Below are 22,117 nucleotides of genomic sequence, written 5' to 3'. Positions count from 1 at the left end.
GGAGTCCCAGTGGAGATCATCAGAGAATCTCTCGGTGAGGAGCTTTTTAAAATATGCTACGAAGAAGATGAATACATCCTAGGGGTGGTCGGAGGAACCCTGAAAGACTTCTTAAATAGCTTCAGCACCCTTCTGAGACAGAGCAGTCACTGCCAGGAAGCAGAGAAGAAGGGCAGGTTTGAGGACGCGTCCATCCTGTGCCTGGATAAAGATCCCGATTTCTTAAATGTTTACTATTTCTTCCCCAAGAGGATCACTTCCCTGATTCTCCCCGGCATCGTTAAGGCAGCTGCTCGCATCTTGTACGAGACCGAAGTGGAGGTGTCCTCGACGCCCCCCTGCTTCCACCAGCACTGCAGCGAGTTCATGGACCAGCCCTGCCTGCTCTACTCCGTCCACGTCAAGACCCCCCGGCCGGCCCCACCCCCGGGGAAGCCCCCGTCCTCGCTGGTGATCCCCACCTCGCTCTTCTGCAAGACCTTCCCCTTCCATTTCATGCTGGACAGAGACATGACCATCCTGCAGTTGGGCAACGGCATCAGAAGGCTGATGAGCAGGAGAGACGTGCAAGGGAAGCCTCATTTTGACGAGTACTTCGAGATTCTCACTCCAAAAATCAGCCAGAACTTCAGCGGAATCATGACCATGTTGAACATGCAGTTTGTGGTCCGCGTGAGGAGGTGGGACAACGCCGTGAAGAAATCTTCCAGGGTAAGAAGAACGTTACACTGTTGTGAATATGGAATCCGTTGTTTCATATTTAAAGACTAGAAATAAAGGTGAAAATATACGCATTACTTGAGATGTTTTAATACAGCATTTCTGTTTAAGACAATTCTAAAACACTTCGAAGGGTGGAATAAATTTAAGACAAGATTCTTTCTGCATTCATTTGCTCACTTAAGCCATCACTGCACAGATATTTGTTGAATGCAGTCTACCTTTTACAATCTTTATGGAGTATTTTATAACTGAATTAGAAAAATATTGATGTAAAAGTATGGTTTCAGTCATCATGAAGTAGCTGACTTAATTTGGAATGATAAGGGGGATTCTACAACAAAGAAACAACTTGTTTCTTACAGGCGGCAACTAAATGGATTTTTTCAATATTTAATAGACATGGAAAAAATCAATAACTTGTTTGATTAACTGTTAGAGAATGTGGGGAAAAATGTTCTGCTCTCATAATAGATAACCATGGTAATGATTTAGAAAAATGTTTGGGAAATCACAGCCGATAGTACAAGCAAGCTCAAAGAAAGGCTTATGACGCATCTAACTTCTGGACACATGTAAACCAGCAGACATGCTGTCTGTCCCCCCCAAATGAAAACAGCTTTATTACTTTTTATCATAAAAGTAGTATAGCTAAGTGTTTAAAAAATAGGTAATACTTAAAGATGTTCATTGCAAACTCAAAAATATTAATTTTACACATTTTAATTTAAAACAAAATATACTATTTACAACTTTTTTTTTTTAATCACTAAACGATACCTATGGGCCTCCTGCCATGTCATTAGATACCTGTCTGTTCCACGTTTTCAAAGGCTGTGTCGTATCCCATCGTGTGGTTTCCCGTTTAACCGTTCACTATTGAAGGACACCTGGGCTGCCTTCCACTTTGCTGCCGTGAACACACATGTACACGTTTGTCTCATTCACACAAGTAACCCTGTCATCCAGGACAAACACACGAAGCCCCCTTGCTCAGGGCTCCTTGTGCCATCCTTTCTGCTGCTGTCCACAGAATGCAGTAGCAGAAGCATCAGCATGCCACATAGTGAGAAAGCCCTGAAGCAAGAATTTGGGGCTCTGTTGATTGAAAATCATGATTTCTGTGTAGCCTGTACTGCAGTGTATTCTCCGAATGTCTGCATGCATTTTAGAATTCATAGTAAATTGCAACGCTAAGAAAGCATATTGTTTTTGTTGACCAGTAGAAAAAAATCAAGTCTAAAAATAAAAGGAGGGACTTCCCTGGCGGTCCAGGGGTTAGGACTCCACGCTTCCACCGCAGGGGGCACAGGTTCGATCCCTGGTCGGGGCACTGAGGTCCGCAAGCCTCACGGTACAGCCACAAAAACCAAGGGGATTATCCCTGTACCCGCCTCACCTTTTGTCTCAAAAAGGTGTTGGGAACTTGAATAGGCCACAACGGTTGGTGCCTCTTCCTACGCAGGTGATGGACCTCAAAGGCCAGATGATCTACATGGTGGAGTCCAGCGCCATCCTGTTCCTGGGCTCGCCCTGCGTGGACAGACTGGAGGACTTCACGGGCCGGGGGCTCTACCTCTCGGACATCCCCATCCACAACGCACTGCGGGACGTGGTCCTGATCGGAGAGCAGGCCAGGGCGCAGGACGGCCTGAAGAAGAGGCTGGGCAAGCTCAAGGCCACGCTGGAGCAGGCCCACCAGGCCCTGGAGGAGGAGAAGCGGAAGACGGTGGACCTCCTGTGCTCCATCTTCCCCTGCGAGGTGGCGCAGCAGCTGTGGCAGGGCCGAGCCGTGCAGGCCAAGCGGTTTGGCGACGTCACCATGCTCTTCTCGGACATCGTGGGCTTCACGGCCATCTGCTCTCAGTGCTCCCCGCTGCAGGTCATCACCATGCTCAACGCGCTCTACACCCGCTTCGACCGGCAGTGCGGGGAGCTGGACGTCTACAAGGTAGGGGCCTGCGGGGGGCAGGGCGAGGCCAGGGGCCCCAGCCCGGGAGCAGGCGGCGTGCCTCGGCCGTGCGCGTGGCCTCCGGCCCGAAAGGGCTCCGAAGCCACGCATTCCAGAAAGGACGAGCTTGTGCCAAAGAACAAGCACAGAGTGCAGGGGTGACAGAGCGAGGGGGCGGGCCTCGGACCCTCAGAGAGGGGAAGTTTAAAGGACGGTGAGCCTGGGCTTCCCTGGTGGCGCAGTGGTTGGGAGTCCGCCTGCCGATGCAGGGGACACGGGTTCGTGCCCCGGTCCGGGAAGATCCCACATGCCGCGGAGCGGCTGGGCCCGTGAGCCATGGCTGCTGGGCGTGCGTGTCCGGAGCCTGTGCTCCGCAACGGGAGAGGCCACAACAGTGAGAGGCCCACGTACCGCAAAAAAAAAAAAAAAAAGACAGTGAGCCTGAGCCTCGACTGTGAGACCCGAGATGAACTGTTAAGGTGAGATGTTTCAAGGTCAGCCTTGCACAGGGAGGACGTATCCTTTCTGTCTGCAGAAGGAAAGAAGCACGAGGACTGCACAAATTGTCTTCGAACGGATTCATTCAGTACAGGGTAACGGGATCCTTTTCACAGCCGGGGAAGAGAAACCCAAGTCAGCGGCTTAGGGAGTTACTGTACCCAGGCCAAGGGCAGAAGGAGGGCTGTCTTCCAATCTCCTTTACTGCCTTATTGGCTTTGTAAGCAGAGAAAGTTAAATAACCTTTCTCATTTCTGAAACAGAGGATATAATACCCACCCACAGAGTTTATATGCATGAATAACATGCATTATGTCCCGTAATCTTCGTGAACACGACTGTTACAAAGATTACGGTAAAAAAATAATCTGTCCTTCATCAGCCAGCAGGCACTGAGTGCCTACAGGGTAGCAGCCATCATTCTAGGCTCCGAGGCTGCACGGGGATTGTCCCTGAAACATAATAAGCTATTTTTTAAATGTAACTTTTGTTAATAAGAGAACCAATGAAGACACTTTGTGTTCAGCTTATTTCTTTAGAAGTAAAACATATTTTCTTGCTGATTTAAAGTATTTTACGTTGTCCTAAATACTGGCATAAGGAATAAAGCATGCTTCTCATTTATGTGGCTTGAATCATCTTTTAATTTGCCACGTAAAATTCTGGCATTTCAGAGCTTAATGCAACATGAAAACAAACAAATGATTAAAGAGGAAACAAAAATGATTTATGGGACTCTATAAGCCCCTCCTTTGTTCCAATCTAGATGCTCAAAGTCAAACTTGCCTTTTAAAAAATTTGTAACAGGAAATTCCAGACAGAGCTATGATTCCCTTAGGAAAAAAGAGGTCCATGCATAATTACAGATAAAATAATTGGCTTCACTTAGGTTAAGCCTCATGGCCTCTTGTGGAATTCACTGTATTTATTTGTAGACAGTTTATGCCTTGAGAATATCTCCTCTCAGAACTGGGAGGTCTCCCTGTCTTCTGCAAACTGCTGTGGCTGCTTGCAGAAGCTGCCCGCTGCTGCACGGTTCGCCCTGTTGAAACTTTAAAATATGGGTCACTCTCTCCAGTGGTCAGAATCTTGTACCTCACGATGAGGGTGCGGGCGCAGAGACCCCTGGGGGCCCAGCCGCAGCCCCAGCCAGAGAGCCTGCATCCTCGTTTCACCTGCTCTTCATGCCGACTCCGCGTGGAAACACCTGGAGGTGCTGTGAACAAACGGGGGAGGGTCCTCACCTCAGAATAACCTTAAGATATGGAAAGTGTTCATCAGGGGCTGACCTGTGCCCGTGGTGGCTTCCAAGGAACAGTCAGGCTTGTTTATTCCAGGACCCGGCTGGACCAGGACTTCATTCAGTTACATTTCCTTTCTGTCTTTCAATCTCTCGGTCATTTTCTGCTTATTTGAGTGTGTATCTGTCTGTTGTTTCAGCACATCCTTACTGGTCCTCCAGCGTTGGCCAGCGTGGGAGGGGGTACAGTCCCTGTGAAAAGAGTCCACGGCAGGGGGCGGGCAGGGGAGGGACACACAGAGACGCACAGGGCAGATTCCCTGTGACACTGGGGACGCGATACCACTCTCACCTCTGCAGGGGCTGCAGCAGCACAGAGGACAGCACCCAACACCCAGTAGGGGCGAGGGTGCCCTTCTCCTACTTAGTAACACTTCCTGAGCCCTGTGACAGGTGAGCCGTTAGCCTGAGCGCTTCTCTGCCTGTAGTGCTGAGGAGATGCTCTCGGGATGCCCGGCCGCCGGGCTGTGTCCTTGGTGAACAGCCTGGGCCCCAGCGATGGAGGAGCTGATGAGACAGACTCCGAGAGCTTGTGTCCTACTGGGAGAAAAGCCAACAAACGGGCATAACTCCAACAGCATCCCTGTTGGTGTGCTCTCCCGGTAGGAAATGGAGCCGGTACGGGCCGTGGGCGGGATCGGGCTTCCTCGCCAGGTGGGTGTCAGCAGGGCCCGAGGAGACCAGGGACACGCCAGGTGGCCACCTGCAGGAAGACTGTTCCAGACCGAGGAGTAGCAAGTGTTTGGTATGTTTGAGGGGAAACAGGTGGCCGCTGGCTTGGAACACAGTACGCAAGAGGGAGAGTTAGGAGACGGATTGGGGGCAGCAGAAAGGCAGGGCAAGAACTTGGGGGGCATGTTAAGGGCGCCGGCATTTATTCTGCATGAAATAGGGAGTCACTGAAATTTGTCCCCATTCTCTTCTCCTCTCTCGTCTCCGTCCCCCTAGATTGGAAGCTCTGGATCAGAACAGTGATATGATCTGTTAAGTTACAATTAATATTTAGAGGAGAAAAATGTACCTATTACAAATTGGTGGCTTATTTGTGGATTTAAAGTAAACATTAGCTTTCTGTACTCAGGGTCACCGACAGATAAAAATCACTGGTAGCAACAGCAATCATGAAATGATAGTAATGTACATGAAATTTACAGAAGAGCCTGATTTCCAATAGCTTCCAGTCACCATTGTCTGCCTCTGGGCTTGACATCTTGGTTTCTACACTTTGTGATTAGCGTTGCTATGACAACCCCAAATGTCCTTTTGAAAAGCTAAAATGACAGTTTTAACCAGGCACATCCTTAATAAATTCATAGGGCCTTGATTCAGTAGTGACTTTGTTCAGAAAGCTGTATTTTATGCTGAGAGGGTATAAAATCACCCAGTATCTTAAACAGTTTAGTATAAACCCAGAGTACGTCATTTGCTTCTACAAAGCCCTTTCACGTGGTGGGGAAAGAAGGAGGTGAGTCAGTGGCGATCCTGGGAGTAGAAGCCCTCCCGAAACTGTGTTCACAGCGCGACACCGCCGCTCACCTTGTGCGTTTCCTGGGAAGGAAAGCCTTTTCCAAGAGTCTGCGATTTGCTCTGATGTTCCATTGGCCCTGAGCGCTGAGGTGTCTGCTGCATGATTCTTAATTTCTGCTCTATGATATGCCCTGTGGTGCTTCCTCAGCTTCTGCTTGTAACGTGGAGAATCTGTTGTGCGTAGGTGGAGACCATCGGCGATGCATACTGTGTGGCTGGGGGCTTGCACAAAGAGAGCGACACCCACGCTGTTCGGATCGCACTGATGGCCCTGAAGATGATGGAGCTGTCCGATGAAGTGGTGTCTCCCCACGGAGAGCCCATCAAGGTGAGGCGTATCACGTCCTGGCCAGGAGATGTCAGGACAGTAAATGCTGGTTAGTTAGATCCCAACAGAATGGTGCGTCCCTCAGGGTTTAGGGGCAGAGAGCGAATCTCCAGCTTGCTTTACTACGCGGTGTTAAATGGCTTACAGGTCACTTAGAGACCAAAGACGCCATCCATGGCTTGAGCTTTGAAAAAATGGTTCCCAAACCCGCACTTCAGAACCACAGCTTCCTCCGTGACCTGGAAGCTGGTTCCAGAACCACACAGCCACAGCCAGGCAGGGAACCACTGTGCTTGGAAAGCAGCTGCGTCCACTGCTGGCTGCAGAAGAGTTGCAGCTGCTGTAATTGCATCAGCAGCGTGGAAATACCGCATCACGACTCTTCCAAAATGAATGACTGGCCACTGGGCTCCCTGCTAAGCAGGGGAGAGAGAACACAAAGGCTTCCCCAGCCGTGCTCACACCGGGAGTGCAGGCAGAAATGCAGGTTTCCGGAGCTCAGGCAAGGGCTTCCGATTCATCACACCTAAGTACATCTAGAACCTTCAAGGGACTTTGGAAAATGGAATGTTTAGTTTTTTGAGCCCTGCAGGGGAGGAATTACACGAGAATGAAGTGGGCTGCTAACCCACCAATATTTTCCAGGACACATAAAATTCCAAAATTTCTAGACGAGCCATATCCCAGAACAATAATGTCTTATAGCAGATGAGAAAATAAAATTAACATGCTAACCATTGATTTCATAGATAAAATGTGAGTGGAATATCCTTATCTGTCCCACTTGAAGTGAGTCTGCCTTAGAACAGTCTCAGCTGATGACCTTCAGAAATGGGTCTTTGAAGTAATACGGAATCCTGTGTGGCATGATATAAAATAGAGAGAGAAGGAGGAAAAAACTTGGAAGTTTAGCCAGGGCTCTCTCCACCGTTACTAGAAGCCGTATGCGTAAGCCTTCACAACTGTCTTCTAAGTCAACCCTCATCCCAGTTATATACCGATGTGTGACACACTTCCCTAAATTAGTGGCGTGAAACCACAGAGCTTTGATTTTGCACTGGTTCTGTGCGTCGGAATTTGGATGAGGCAAAGCAGGAATACCTCGTCCTTTCTCACAGCATCCGGCACCTCAGCGGTCGAGGGCGCGTCAGGTAGCTGGGATTACACCACTTGAACCAGAGCTTCCCTCGCCGGCCTGGTTCCCTGGGTGGGGCTGGCGGAGGGCGGGGCCCAGCTGGGACTGTCAGCCCAGGTGCTCACCTGTCACGCTCTGCTGGGGCAGCCTCAGGGCCGTCCCACTTCTTACGTAGGGGCCACGTCCCGGTGAACAGGTCTGCCTCCACTGCATGGCCTTTATGCCCTGGCCTGAGGAGATACACTGTGACACATCCATTTTGTCCTAATGGTCACAGCAACCCTAAGCCTGCCCACAGGGGAGAAGACTGAGACCCCAGGTTTCAATAGGAAGAGCGCGACATAATTTTCCACTGTGCTTTAAAAGTTTCACAGTATCTGACTTTTCCAGATGCTTAACTTCTATACTTTTTTAGAAGAGAATTATGTGTTTTTTTGTGTTTTGTTGTTGTTGTTTTGTCTTTTTTTGGTGAGGAAACTCATAGCATCAAAGTAAATGCTTAAAATATCCCAATTAATAATAAAACCAGTGATCTCCACATAAATGGATTTTGTAATAAGATGTGTATGTTTGGGGCAGGGGGGTTAGTGGCATGGGGGGTTTTTGATATTTGTAGAAATACACTTTTAGAGTTTCGCGATTGCAAGAATTATTTATAGCTAGTTTCAAAGATAATTACCTGGGTGATAAGAGTAGCTTTACTGAGCTGTAAAGTCAGACGTGAAACCACGTTTTTCTTTGTATTGACCTGCAGTCCTAGGAAGTACCTGACAGCCTTAGGGGCTACTCATGAAATATCACAGACGCAGAAGTGCAGAGTAGTTTCAGTAGAGAGAGAAGCACTAACGTGTATCACAGGGAGCAGATTGTGACTTAAGCATCATCTTATTTAAAATCTGTATAACAACATTATGAGAAGGCATCCACAATTCACTGCTAGACAAGAGTAGTCGAGTCTCTCACGGATCCAGATTTGGAGTCATGTGTTTCTTACCCTCCTGCCCCACGGCATGGAATCACAGTGAAAGAATAGGAAATATTTCCTTTTTTTCTTTACAAACTCTATGTTTTCTCCAGCGTGTCGTACGTACAAACCATCTATGCACTTATTCCTACCGACTTCCTCACTAACGTCCACCCACTGAGGCTTGGAAGACGGTGGGTGGGTGGACGCTATCTCATGATGGAGACCAGGGCCAGGCTGAGTCAGAAGGTGCAGAGCGAACTCCGACACAGGCTCTGGGAGCCTCCCTCCCAGCCCCAGAACCTGAGTGCAGAGGGGCTACATCAAAAGTGGCCCCAAAGGGGAGACTCCCCAGCAGGTTTCCACTGGGGGCGTGACGGGCCTGTTAAACTTTGGACCATTATTGTGCTTGTAAATTTGAAAAGTTCCCGTATAAGGAAGCTTTGGGGTTGAGAGTGAGATTCAGGGCTGGGGGAGGGGAGTTGGGGGGCAGGGGAGGAAGCAGAGACACTGGCTTTGTCTGCGTTGTTTGGATGTTTACGAAGAGGAAATGTTTACGCATTTCCATATTAATTATGCAAAAGAAACAGTAAAACGCCATGGTAAACTTGTCGTATTAAAAGCTGTGACAGAGCGACAGAGAGGCACGGACATATATACACTACCAAACGTAAGGTAGATAGCTAGTGGGAAGCAGCCGCATAGCACAGAGAGATCAGCTCGGTGCTTTGTGACCGCCTGGAGGGGTGGGATGGGGAGGGTGGGAGGGAGGGAGACGCAGGAGGAAGGAGATATGGGAACATGTGTATATGTATGGCTGATTCACTTTGTTGTAAGGCAGAAACTAACACACCATTGAAAAGCAATTATACCCCAATAAAGATGTTAAAAAAAAAAAAAAAGCTAGAGTGACTAGGTACAAAGAGAGAAACTGATTTAACCAGAAGAGTGCCCAAAGTCAGTAAAAACTTCTAAAATTCTGCCTGATATTTGTAAGCAGAAGATAGCCTTTTGTCACCTTATTTTATGTGTCTACATTGTTCACTGTCATAGTGTTTACATATAGAACCGTAGTCTCCTAAGGAAGAAAAAGCCAGAATGTAATAGACATTTATGTTTTTCTGCTTAAAGTAAAACTTGGATGAAGAAGGAACTTTAAAAAGAATCCAACCCTGCATTTTTTAGGTGAGGAAAGAGTACAAGGGAGATTTGGAGATTTAGAGAGTCAGACTACCAGATGCAGAGAAGAAACCAGTGGTCCCAGAGGGAAGCGGGTGGAGGGAGGGGAACGTGGGAGTGAGGGTTAGATGTACAGACAACTGGGTGTGAAATAAGTAAGTTACGAGGATGTCATGGACCGCACAGCGAGTACAGTTATTTTATGACAACTCTGCGGGGAGTGTAATCTATAAAATATGGAATAACTGTGTTGTGCGCCTGAAACTAATATAATATTGTAGGTCAGAGCACCAGCTATCAGCACAATTTTGGTTTCTAATACAAAGATCCTGATTCATGATGTAGGGCTTCTGTTTGAAAATTTTGCAGAATTCATGATTTGACATGTTATAAGCCAATGATTCTCAGAAGTTTCTAGAAGAGATCTGAAATTAGCTGTAAAACTAGGGAGATCTGGAGTCTTCTGGATTCTAAAGGACATCTAAGTCACTGAGTACTTGGCCTCTGTGTACAATACGCACATCTAATAAAACTTGTTTCAAATGGTCAGCTAAACATAGAACTGAAAGTAACGTGCAGGGTATCTGACTGTCATTTGAAACATCCCCCCTTTAACTTGCTTCGTTGCAGCAGTAATTTAAAATCTGTACCTCCTCTGAGATCGGCCAGTATTGGAGCTTCCGGAAGATCCCACTTTAAAACACTGTCTTAACTGCTCTCCAGATCATTGACAGCTTTCAGGGTGCCTCAGCGTTTACCTCAGCCTATCCTGATGCGGCAGGACTCTCTGGTTTTCCTCGAGTCCAGATGTTTTTGACTGACGTGTGTGTAGTCACTGTGACGCAGGCGTCAGCAATGCCAGCTTTCCGCTTCCTCCGTCATTTTCTGCCTAAATATTACAATTCTCTTTCTGCACCCGATCATTTGAGTAGTGAGGTAGTGTTTGGTACAAAGGCCCTTTTAAAGCAAAACACCTAAAAACCCGCCCTCTGCATCCTGAGCACTGGCTTCTTGGCCCCCTCTGACCGTGTTGGGAAACAACTTCTGGGCGCCGGAAGTCAGATCTCTCTCACCGACGGACAGAGCAGGTTCACGTCAACAGTCCACGGGCACTTTGGTCACCATGGTGACTGTGGTCCGTTCGTGGGGGGCTTCGATTCAGATGCGGAGGACAGTTGAGATAAAGGATGCTCTGTGAGCAGCGTGAAGAGGCGGGGCTGAGGAGGTGGCGAGGAGAGGGGATGGGCTGCAGGCTTGGAGGAAGGAGGGCTTGTGGGCAGAGCCAGGAGCCCGGTGGTTTGGACAGGCACGCAGCCGGCGCTGACTAGCAGCAGTGTTCACCCATGACCGGACGTTGCGTTGCTCTTGCTTTCAGATGCGCATTGGACTGCATTCTGGGTCGGTTTTTGCCGGAGTTGTTGGAGTTAAGATGCCCCGTTACTGCCTTTTTGGAAATAATGTCACCTTGGCTAACAAGTTCGAGTCCTGCAGTGTCCCCCGGAAAATCAACGTCAGCCCTACCACCTACAGGTACGGATCCCGTTCAGTGCCTGAAGTCTATTTTCATTCATACGCAGTCGTCATTTTTGTCTATTGGTTTGTTTCATTCTTCATAACTTGTTCTTGCTTAAACCATCTTAAAGGAAGAGAAAAGCCGTAACTTGTATCATCCTCACTTTAACTTTTTTTTTTTAAACTGCGCGTTAGCCTCACGGGAACTTTGATCTCCAGCCCGACCCATGATTCTCCACTGAGAATCTCCACTCGTAAGCTCTGCCCTGTATTTCTGCTCGGGTGACTAATTGGCCCATTACAGGCAATGTGATCCTATTAGAACAGCTGATTCCCCCCCCCCCGAAGACACCCACTTCCCACCGGCCAAGCTCCATCAGTCTCCTGACTGGGTGGTAGAGGGCCTCCGTGCACCTGCTTCCTGGGACCAGCACCCTGGCATGCCCTCACCTTCCCCGTGCGTGCCCCGACCCCGCTGCAGATGAGTGTGCTGCACGCAGCGCTACTCACACCCAGGCTCCCCTCCACGTGGTACCCATGTTCTCTTCGTGAAGCACAGGCCAGATCCGTCCCCCGGCCTTACAAGCCAGAACAAAATTAAACGTGCAACCACGGACTCACGTGTTCCCTCTGACCAGAGTCCTGCCAGACCCTACCACCAAGGTTTCTTCCACTCCCTCCTTATTTCATGGATCTCCTGCAACCCGGCCTCGTTTTTATGCATCACGCTCGCCAAACCGATTCCTGAATGGAGGATGCGTGCTTTGCGTTTCTCTCCCGGGTCATCCCCTGCTTTCCTCCTTCGCACACCAGACCTTAAGTCAGAGGCCGCGTCTTCACAGACACATTCCTCACCCGCCCTGGACACACCCTCAGGTGCTCATCTCAGCTCATCCTGTGTTTCTTAAGATCAGGACAAGTGGAGATTCTATGAGAAGTTATACAAATATGAAAGGTAATTATTTCTTTGCAGAGCTTTATTGATAGTACACTGAATTCAGGGATGGCGTTTCCCAATACAATAATATTAGGAAGTGTTAACTTCCTTGATATATTTATGAAGCACATGTAACTTTAGGACACAGACTGCATACGCACAACCAAAACTATCCATTTCCTTCAAACTTCCACTTCCAGATTCTGATCAGTAATTTAGAATGTAATGGCAATTAGACATTCCTTTCTTTTAAATGTCATGAGGAGTTTTCTTCTAGGGGACAGTTCCCGCATTTTTGTTTGTTTTTACTGAAGTGCAGAGAACGCAGACACTAGGTTCAATATCGTTTGAGTTTGGGGTCAGTGGATTAAAGGGAGGGTTGCGTGCAGTGATGCAGGATCATTAAAGACAAAACTGGCAGGTGCCCCGTGCGGGCGGGAAAGTTGACCAGTGGCACAGAAGCAGGACTTGAAGTCCACCAGGGAACAAGGAGAACAAGGGATTATGGGACGATGACCGAATTAGGAGAGTTGGTGCAGCTGCTTGCAGGAAACCGCATCCGGTCAGGAGGGTAAAGAAAACCTCCCTCCACATGTGAGCATCTGCCCTGGGACTGTGGCTACTATTCTTGGATCTTACGCAAGCTTTCTTCTAAATGGTTTTATTTTTCCAACCTGTTTTTCTTACAGATTTGGATCTTTTTAAAAAGATGATTTAATGAACAAAACATCTGTAAGTCTCTTTAAAAAGCATGGGATTTGTAGGCAGAAGACATGTCCTACAGCACAGGGCTTACCAGATGTGCGATCTGGAGCGAGGCTCTTCATACATTCAAGTGATTTGCTTTAAAGCCACTTCTGAATGCTCCAGATAGAAGAATAAAACCAGAGGAAAATAGATTCCACCCGTTCCCTTTTACAACTTGCCTTCAATCCACTCAATACTATGTTTTTGAGATTTTTTTCTTGATGAAATATAAATCCAGTTCATAAAAATCTGGTTCATTTATTTACAGTATTCCTAACGCAGTGGTGTGCTGGTAAACCAGCCTGCGGAGTGAAGTGGATACTCCCTGACTTCTAGCTTTTACCAGTTTTTAAGGTGTAAATACTATCACCGTGGCAGGTTTCAGGCTACCGATGGTTTAACTGGCTTGCAGAATTCCAGAGTGTTTAACAGCTGTTTCTCACAAGCTGGTACGAGATAAATCTAGCATGTCCCCATATGTGCATGTGACATAATATGTATTCTAGAGTATAAATAAGCCAGTCTGTCTTCTATCCATGGGTAATTAGAGGATTGCCAGTTTCTCATTATTACACAACGTGATTTGATAAATATTCTTAAACATATGTGTCTAGATAATATACCTACGAATGGTATTCCCAGATCGTGGGCTATACCCAGTTTCGGCTTTACTAAGCATCCGTTAGCTGTCCAGATTGGTTTCACCAATCTATTGGTATATATTGGTAATATGTACCAATAGAATCCACGGTGTCTGAAGGTTTCTGTTTCCCAGTGACTGATATTATCAGACTGATTGTTGCCAATATGACGGGTGTTATGTGATATCTAATTGATGCTTAATTAATCTTGTTCAATTTATTTAATCTTCACAGCTGTCTTAAGAGACATGTATTATTTTAATCCCCATTTGAAAGGCTAGAAATCTGACATCTTTGCTGTTATTCAAACCTACCAGACTTTGAAGCTTATACTTTCAATTGTGTGGAATTCTGTAATTTTTCATTATATATTACCAAATACTATGCCTTAAAAATAATAGGTACTCAAAATATTTACAAATCCATGACTAAAACATCATTTCATTAGTCTCATGATTTTGCAGACTACATATTCATTGGTGCACTGATAAAAATTAGTTGACTGAACACTCCCATGTATTCTGCTTGAGGTCTGTGATCCTCGAGACCTGCACCTCTGTGCAGCGGTTTCCTCAGCACACAGAGGGGCGTCAGCGTCCCCAAGTCTCGTGCAGCATCGTCACTCTTTTCACTGCAGACTGGGGAGTGGAAGGGGAGATACGAGGAGAGATTTTCTGCAGAAGCTGGTTTACAGCCAGTTTCCATCCACGGCCTGAATAATAGATCAGAGAGATGCTTATTAAGTTTGCATTTGACAGAAAGCTAGGGAAGCAAGTGGGAAGAGGAGACAGTAACTTAATCAAAATGATTAGAGTTTCAAATGAGTTTATCATCATGGACAAATGCAGCAAATAATAAAAGCCTGTAGAACATCTGAATTTAAGGTGAAATTTAATTCTTAAGAATTTAAGAAGAAAATATATTGCAAATATCAGATAGTAAGTAGAGTGTCGATATATACAACTAAATCTCACTTTAGTCCTACTAACCTAGAATTCATAAAAATTCTATTGCGAGATCCCAAAGTTACTCTCACATTTTATATGTAGATATATATCTTATATAGAATTTTCTTTCACAAGGTCTTGCCCAAGCTTACTTCTCAGTAACATTTAGAAAAGGAATGAATTGACAATGTCTTATCTCTTTCAACTCCTCCAGTTCTGTAACATTATTTTCATGTATTATTAGACTTTTGGCATTGTTTGGGTTTTTTTTCCTCACTGCTGTGAATTGCACTGTCCTATAGATTATAGATGATACCTTTACAAGACTATTTGATAGTTATCTTTCCTAATATGAGTGAACTACAGTATTTGGTAGGGCTTTCTGTTACTGGCATTGACTCCTTGCCGTTCTTCTGTGAAGATGCTTATAAACATCATTAGGATTTTTCCTGTCAGTGACACTGAAGATGGCTGGTTTATTAATATTCTCAGGAATGTTCCTTTAGTTATGTCACCTTTTCTTGACTAGACAGTTACGTCAGTCTTAAGTTTTATGATTAATATTTGTGTTTCAATATTTCCAGATTACTCAAAGACTGTCCTGGTTTTGTGTTTACACCTCGATCAAGGGAGGAACTCCCACCAAACTTTCCTAGTGACATTCCTGGAATCTGTCATTTTCTGGAAGCTTATCAACAAGGAACAACTTCAAAGCCATGGTTCCAGAAGAAAGATGTTGAGGAAGCCAATGCCAATTTTTTAGGCAAAGCATCGGGAATAGATTAGCCAAATACACACCCAATTGTTAGTCTCTGGGTTTGAGTCCTTGGAGCGTGTGTGGACCTTCTGAGAGCACACTGGGATGGCAGCGAGCTCAGGAGCGGTGGTAACATTTTGGGAGCTAAGTCACCACCTGCTTTTCCTTCCACTTAACATGACAAAAATGTATTCACCTCAATGTTCAACTCTTCAGTGAGAAAGAAAGAGAGAAAGGAAGAGAGAGGAGAGAGAAAGAAAGAAGGAAAGAAGGAAGCCTCAAAAAGTGACTTTGGGGGAGTATTTCTGATATATAAGAATAGCTTATAACCTATACTCAGAACTGAGCGCCTTGTTCATATATCGGGCGATTGTAGTGACCTGTACAGCCTGGTGGAGTCGCCTGCCTTCTGCCCTGGCCAAACACCCTGGTTATCAAAGCGCTTCTCATAGTGTTGGTTGCCTGAAAAACGCTTCTTGAAAAGAAACCATAGTCTTTGATACCTTAAGCTCCTTGAACCTTTCAAGTCCGCATTTTGTTACATTTCCTCATTTAACTGTTAGCGTACATAACAAAACAGATTGAGGCTTCTTCTGTTGCACTTTTTTCTTTTTCTTTTTTTTAGAGAAAATAAGCCATTATGGGTTAGATGCAATATGAATCTAAAGTAGTTCTTCTGTAAATATCAAAGATGATTTTATAAAAATATTCTCCACAACGTAATGTGTCGTAACAATAAATATTTCCTTTTTTGACATTTTAAAAAGTCTATATATGGGAAAGGCCATTTTAATTCATAAGAGCAATTTCATTTCTATTAATTCATTTTTGTGTCATAACCTTCAGGATAAAAGAGGGTTACAGCCTACATTAAAATGCAATAATATTATTCTAATTTACTTTACCCAGAAGCAATATGGAGTAAAGGCAGCATTCAGGGAATGAATCATAACGTACAGCAGTAATTTGGACCTATTTCAGCAGACACCCTCCATTGCCAGGCTGAGCCGTATATAAGTTCCATCAGGAAAATCTTAAGTTCAGAAGTGGGAAATAAGACTTGTTCTTTTTGCTGATAGCTTACTTTTTAAGTGTTTGTGTTCAACACTCTGGTGTGTATATATGTCCTTGGAACCATCAGGACTCTTTGTCTTACGTACACATCTGTGAATTTTTTATTCTAGTGAAATTAATTCAATGATATTTTTAAAGAGGATGTTAATATGGATGAAGAAAATTATGCTGTGATTTCATTGTAGAAATTTCAAAACATTTTTCTGGAAAGTGAACTTTTAATAATGTTAGTCTAAGATCTCTGGTGAACTAAGTAACGTGCAGAGTTTGGTTGGAGATAAGGATCTGATTTTAAAAAGAACGCAACTTCGAAGCAAGAGAAAGCTGAACATTACAGTGTTTAAATCAGTATTAGCAGAGCTGTAGATACACTGAACTCTTATTTGGGGATCTGAGGGGTAAGTCAGCTGGAATTTTTAACAGTTCTCTCCACTAGCCCCCAGGCCAGTCCATGGTGACCTCGGGAATAAAGGCCATTACTGGCTGGCCTCCAGCATCCCTGGCGTATTACTATACATATCACAATAATTATTATTTACTCAGTGATGCTCCAGTGTCTCGAGGTACTGAACAGGGCTCATTAAATACCAATCCTATTATTGGAGAGTATCACAGGCCTCGGGAAAACATAGTCTCACAATTATATGAAGTTAATAAAAGTATTTAAAAGGAAAGTAAAGACTTAAATACATTTTTCTTTCTGGAAATGAGCCCTTATTACAGGGAAAATATTAGGAATTAAGGGAAATTGAAAAGCATAAAATAATGTGTCTTATTTATCACCTATTTAAGCAGACCCAAATTTGCTAATAATTTATGTTCCAAAAGTTGTAAATTAATTAGAATTCAAAAACTATTTTCTCTGTGTGTGTGTGTAAACACACACACACACACACAACCAATGGAGGAAAATGTGAACAATCTGGGCAAAAGCTCCATGGGAATTCCTTGTACTATTCCTGCAACCTTTCCATAAGTTTGATATTTTATCCAAATAAAAAGTTACCGAAAATGTATTTTCTCGAAAACATTAAGTCATCTGTGATAGATTCCCCAGACCAGCCTGCAAAGGCTCGTTAACTATGGGATACCTCAGAGCCCTTCAGCAAGATGGACATACAACATCTCCATGATGGAATGCACTCAAAATCTGCAACTTGGATGCTGAAAACTTTAAGGAATCCCTTTTCCATCTCTGTCTGATCCACTTTGGAGGGTGGAGGTGAGGGAGACGTATTCATGGCCAGACCACTGAGGGTAGGCAGGGACGGAGCCCGAGGGTATGTTCGCAAGGAAAGTGAGGGACCCGGACGGGGGCCTGAGGCTGGCGTGGGGTTGAGGATGCAGAAAAGGATGGACACAGAGGGTCTCTGACAGGGTTGGGAGCCAAGGGTTCCGAATCTTACTGCCAAGTGAACTGTCCTAAAATGTATATAATGTGGGTCCCAAGCCACCGGTTCCTCCTAAGAACGCCAGGAGCTGCTCTTCAGGTTCTGTTGTTTCCGTGACTTCTTGGGTGGGAAGGGCCGTTGCAGCGTTCTACTGGCCTGTCCTCCAAATCCCTCCTCCCTGACGTTGCCAGTCCCTCCGGGGCAGCTATGGTGAGGCACAGAGCAGGCTGCTTGGCCGGGGCCAGTGGGCTAGCAAGGAGGAGTGACGTGGGGAGTGGCTGGGGGCAGACTCGCCCTCGCCCCGCGAGCGCCACCTGCGAAGCCCCAGCGATGCCTAAGGCTGCGTGAGGCTGGAAAGCCACGCCCAATGAGCCGCTGGATGCTTGTGGCTGTAAATGGTGGGCTTTACCTGGATAGTCGTCATTCCTCAGTGGAAGGGACTCTAAAGGACACGGCCCTTCCCCGAACCACAGAACATAAAGAACTGTCGTGCCTGCTGGTGGGCTTGGGTGCGTTTCCCCGTGGAGCCGGCTGCGTGGGAACAAGTGAAGTGAAGGCCGGTTTGCAGGGTGAAGGATGCGGTGTGACACACGTGACACACGGGCGCGGGGAGGGCGGTCCGGAGGGGCTTGGGCCAGAGGGTTTGCAAATCCTGTAATGGAGGACGTAACACGTCCTGCAAAACCAATCCTCAGGTTGCTGCAGAGACGATAGGAAAGTGCGATCCCCTTGTCCAAACAGAGGCTAAAAGCAGGGACAGCTTGCTTTACTCAGCAGAGAACACCCAGAGGTAAATGTAAACCAGAGTTTACAGTGTTGCGACCTACATTCTCTGCTGGAATTCTTCCTCAAATCCTGGGAAATCTGTGTTCTCTTGTGAGGAGGGGAAGAATAATCGTCCCACTGTGAGAGGCGAGAACTTCTGGAAGGGATTAGCCCTCTGCAGTCCTGGCTGCCTTTAGTTTCCTTTTGCTCTTTGCCTGTTCGCTTCCAGACTGCAGAAGTGTGGCTCCCTTTAATGCTTCTTTTATGGTGTTGGTGACGTGTACTCACTTGGTGTTCGTACTTTAAGCCACCTGCAACATTTTACACTTTATTGCCACCTATATTTCTCCTGAAGCAGCCTTGCCCTTGACCTGTCACACCTGCATCTGTTTTGACCAACTCACACACACACAATCCACACACTTTTACCTCTAAAACTGTTCTTCCTGTATTCGGTGCCTGCAAAACCAAGATAGCATAGGTTTCATAAACGCATAGCTTTCAAATTTTAAAACTAAGCCAAACGGGGAAAAATGTGATATTCTAAACGCTAGGCTTCTTTTACTATCAGTGCAAATTCATTTTCATCGTAATAAACTTAGTTTCAGGAAAATGTTAATATCTAAGATTTAAACACAGGGATCGAAATCAGGACAAAATTTAATTTGCAGATCTAGGACTTAAGCTCAGATATTTTGGAGATTAGAAGATTTTCGATAAGGTTGTGCTGCCTTTCAATTTTTTTAAGTATTTAATGTTGAGACATTCTGCCATTTGCAACAATGTGGATGGATCTGGAGGGTATCAGGCTTAGTGAAGTAAGTCAGACAGAGAAAGACCAGTTCTGTGTGCTATCACGTATATGCAGAATCTAAAAACTAAAACAAACATGTATATAACAAAAAATATATTAAATTGCAACTAAACCTTACAGATCGTGAAGAAGATCACTTGGCAGAAAACGAGTTTGCATAATGCCCAAATCTTATAAAGTATCAGCTAAGATGTTTGTTTAGTCTGAAAGGTTGCCAAACCCATCTGTATTGAGGGAAGAGCTATGAGGTCATCTCAGGGAAAACTACAGCAAAACAAAATGCTGTTACAGAAGTCGGACAATCCATCGTATTACACGCCCGAATAAAAAGGTAAAGCTGAACCTTTTGGAAAGTTACAGTGACAGTGCTCCCAGGTGCCTTTGGAAACAATGATGCCCCACGAGGCGGCATCCAGGGCTGTTCGATCACAGTGAGCTGCTTTCTTCCCCAGATAAATTGTGTGTCGGAAAATTGAAGTGGATAAAAACGTTTTAGTCGTTGAGAATGTACTGTTCCTTCACCTCCTCCCACATGCAAATTAAAGATGCCCTGCAAGAGCTTAAGGACACAGCTTGATAGTTAGTAACCTAGAGCAGCGTTCTCCAGACGCTTGTATTCTGCACACCATTAGTAAGATCTTTAGAACGTTGACAATCTATTATAAGTATATAAAAATAAATTTTATCCTATAAGTATTATTAATATTTATGATTAATAAATATATAATATGTTGTTCTCAGTCTGAAATAATATAGTAATAAGCTTATTTTTAAGCAAGCATGAATAGGAATAGAAATTCTAGTATTTTCTTCACTTACCCCAGTGAATCTTCTTTATATTTGACTCTAGAAACTGTTACATCAGGCCAGTGGGTCTCCACCTTCACTGAGTCACAAATCACTTTGAGAACTGGATAAAAGATATAGGCCATCACCCTTCTAAAAATGTGCATATGCCCTTACACCCCAAGACTGATGTGTATTTCCAGAGGTTGGGGGATTCCCTGGAATGTACTCCTAGGCTACCGCAGGGAGGTAGCAGAGACCCTCAGGCTAATAACATTATCTAGAAGGGAAAAAACAGCAAATCCTACTTGAAATGAGAAGAGAATGAAGAACTAGAAGAAGTCTGTGAGTTTGGGCATAGATGTGACCCCTTGATTTTTGAGGAGAAAAGGGAAGAAGTTCTTTTGCTCCTGATTCTATGGAATGATTGATTCATGGGGCTTCACATATGAGCAACTAAAGTTTTCTTTTTAACAAATATTTAACATATCTCTCAATACATTTTCTCAAGTTTTTGGTAAATGTGCACTGCTCTTGGTATCCCACTTTTTCTTCTAGTTCAAGTACTTCTTTTCATTTTTCCTCTACGTGAAATAGGATAGCTGGTGAACCTCGTGTTGAAAACCTTGATACTAACAACACTTCTTTTATGATTACTTTCACAGTTGCTTTAAATAACACTTTATTTTGAGATCTGCTTCTGGCAGAGTCGCAAAGTCTATCAAAAATGTATCCTGTGTCTCAGAAGCTTGTTAGATATTGTTGCCGTTTAAATATTGTAATAAAAGTGTTAAATAAAAATCTTCTTAAAATTTAAAATGAGTTCTGTTTAAAAAAAAAAATGAGTTCTGTTTAAAAAGAAAATGAACCATCGAATCAAGTAAAAACTATTTAATACATTTGTTCTGTTGCGGGTCTTGCCGTTTCAGACAGAGGAAACCTCCAACACAACAGTGGGGAGAAAAAGGACCCCAAACTCTTAATTCAGGCCTTTGCTGTGTATAGGTCAGTGTACCCAAAATCCCTTTTGAAAAAGTTAACGTTGAATACAGTCCCGGTATAACCAAAATACATTTCTTTAGTCTGTAAAACTCCTATTTCCAACAAAACTCATATTCAAGTTTTCCAAATCACAAATAAAACGAAAGCCATACATGTTTTGAAAACCTACATTTGAGAATAAAACTGCGCTCAGCTTATCCAAGTGTAACGGTGAGTAGCGCGAGCTCTGGGGTCCATTTGCTTTGGCCGCAGGTTGCTAGGAGACGTTTTTCCATCACTGCCTTGCATTTTGTAGAGAAGCAGGAGGACTGGCTGCCTTTGCTTTACACGGTCTTTTCAAGAACGTCTGTACAGCAGGCAGCCTTAGCAAGTGAGATAATGCCCTCCCGCAGAGCAAAAGCGCAGCCATATTTCCTGCCCGTTACGCAAGATTTGCATTCCTAAGCTCAGGGCTTCTGTCCTATAATGCAGCCCACTGTGTGTGCAGAGATCACATTGTCCTCCGGAAGTGAGGGCCCAGGAAGCCAGTGCAAGATGAGGCTGGTTCTCCGTGTGTCTCTGGACGTCGTTTTGAGTGGTGAAGTCTTCTGCCTCTGACCCAGGGATCTCGCGTCTTCCGCCAGAATTCGCGACACTACAGCAGTTCAACCTGTTACCTCACAGGTAGAGTAAAATCTCACTCTTCTAGTTCTTGACGGTTTGGAAGCAAGGATGGGATGCTGATGGAGACACGGCTCCATAGAAGAGGATGGACGAGGCTCTTGTGGGCCAATCGACAGGATTTGAAGGAAGAGTCCATGGGATTCGGTAGCAAAGATGGTGACCAAGTTTCACGTTCCACAGGGTAGTAAGTGGTCGTCTGTTTTATTGTCTGCGAGTGAGGAAGGACTGGGGGTGGAGTTTCATGTCACGCACCGGGCGGGAGGTGCAAATTCAGCTGTCTCAACAGTGGCTGTGTTGTTGCTGACACCCTCTGGATGTGAGCCTTTCTCCCCAGTCAGGTTGCCAGCCTTAGATGTATGTCATCGTCATAACCAGTACAAAGAACAGTCCTGGACTAGAGCAAGGTTCCAGCCGTCTTCAGACAACAGTAATGGAGAGGGACATTTACACTCAGTGAAAAGGAAGACAATCCACATGCC

At 45.1% G+C, this 22,117-nt stretch overlaps 1 protein-coding gene across 3 annotated transcripts in view; it reads left to right on the top strand.

The window, feature by feature from the left end:
* The window catches only part of GUCY1A1 (guanylate cyclase 1 soluble subunit alpha 1), a 63,184-nt gene extending 42,392 nt beyond the window's left edge, over positions 1-20,792 (top strand). For all 3 annotated transcript variants that reach the window (XM_067737109.1, XM_067737110.1, XM_067737108.1), the window contains 5 exons: positions 2-711; positions 2,186-2,671; positions 6,181-6,324; positions 10,978-11,132; positions 14,971-20,792. In XM_067737109.1, coding sequence (XP_067593210.1) covers positions 2-711; positions 2,186-2,671; positions 6,181-6,324; positions 10,978-11,132; positions 14,971-15,172 — 1,697 coding nt within the window. In that variant the 3' untranslated portion in view covers positions 15,173-20,792. The remainder of the gene's footprint in view (position 1; positions 712-2,185; positions 2,672-6,180; positions 6,325-10,977; positions 11,133-14,970) is intronic.
* The last annotated feature ends 1,325 nt before the right edge of the window (positions 20,793-22,117 follow it).

Source organism: Pseudorca crassidens, chromosome 4 (assembly GCF_039906515.1).
Source record: "Pseudorca crassidens isolate mPseCra1 chromosome 4, mPseCra1.hap1, whole genome shotgun sequence".
Lineage (NCBI taxonomy): Eukaryota > Metazoa > Chordata > Mammalia > Artiodactyla > Delphinidae > Pseudorca > Pseudorca crassidens.
Note: the sequence above shows the minus strand (reverse complement) of the source record. Positions and strands in the feature narration are given on the sequence as shown.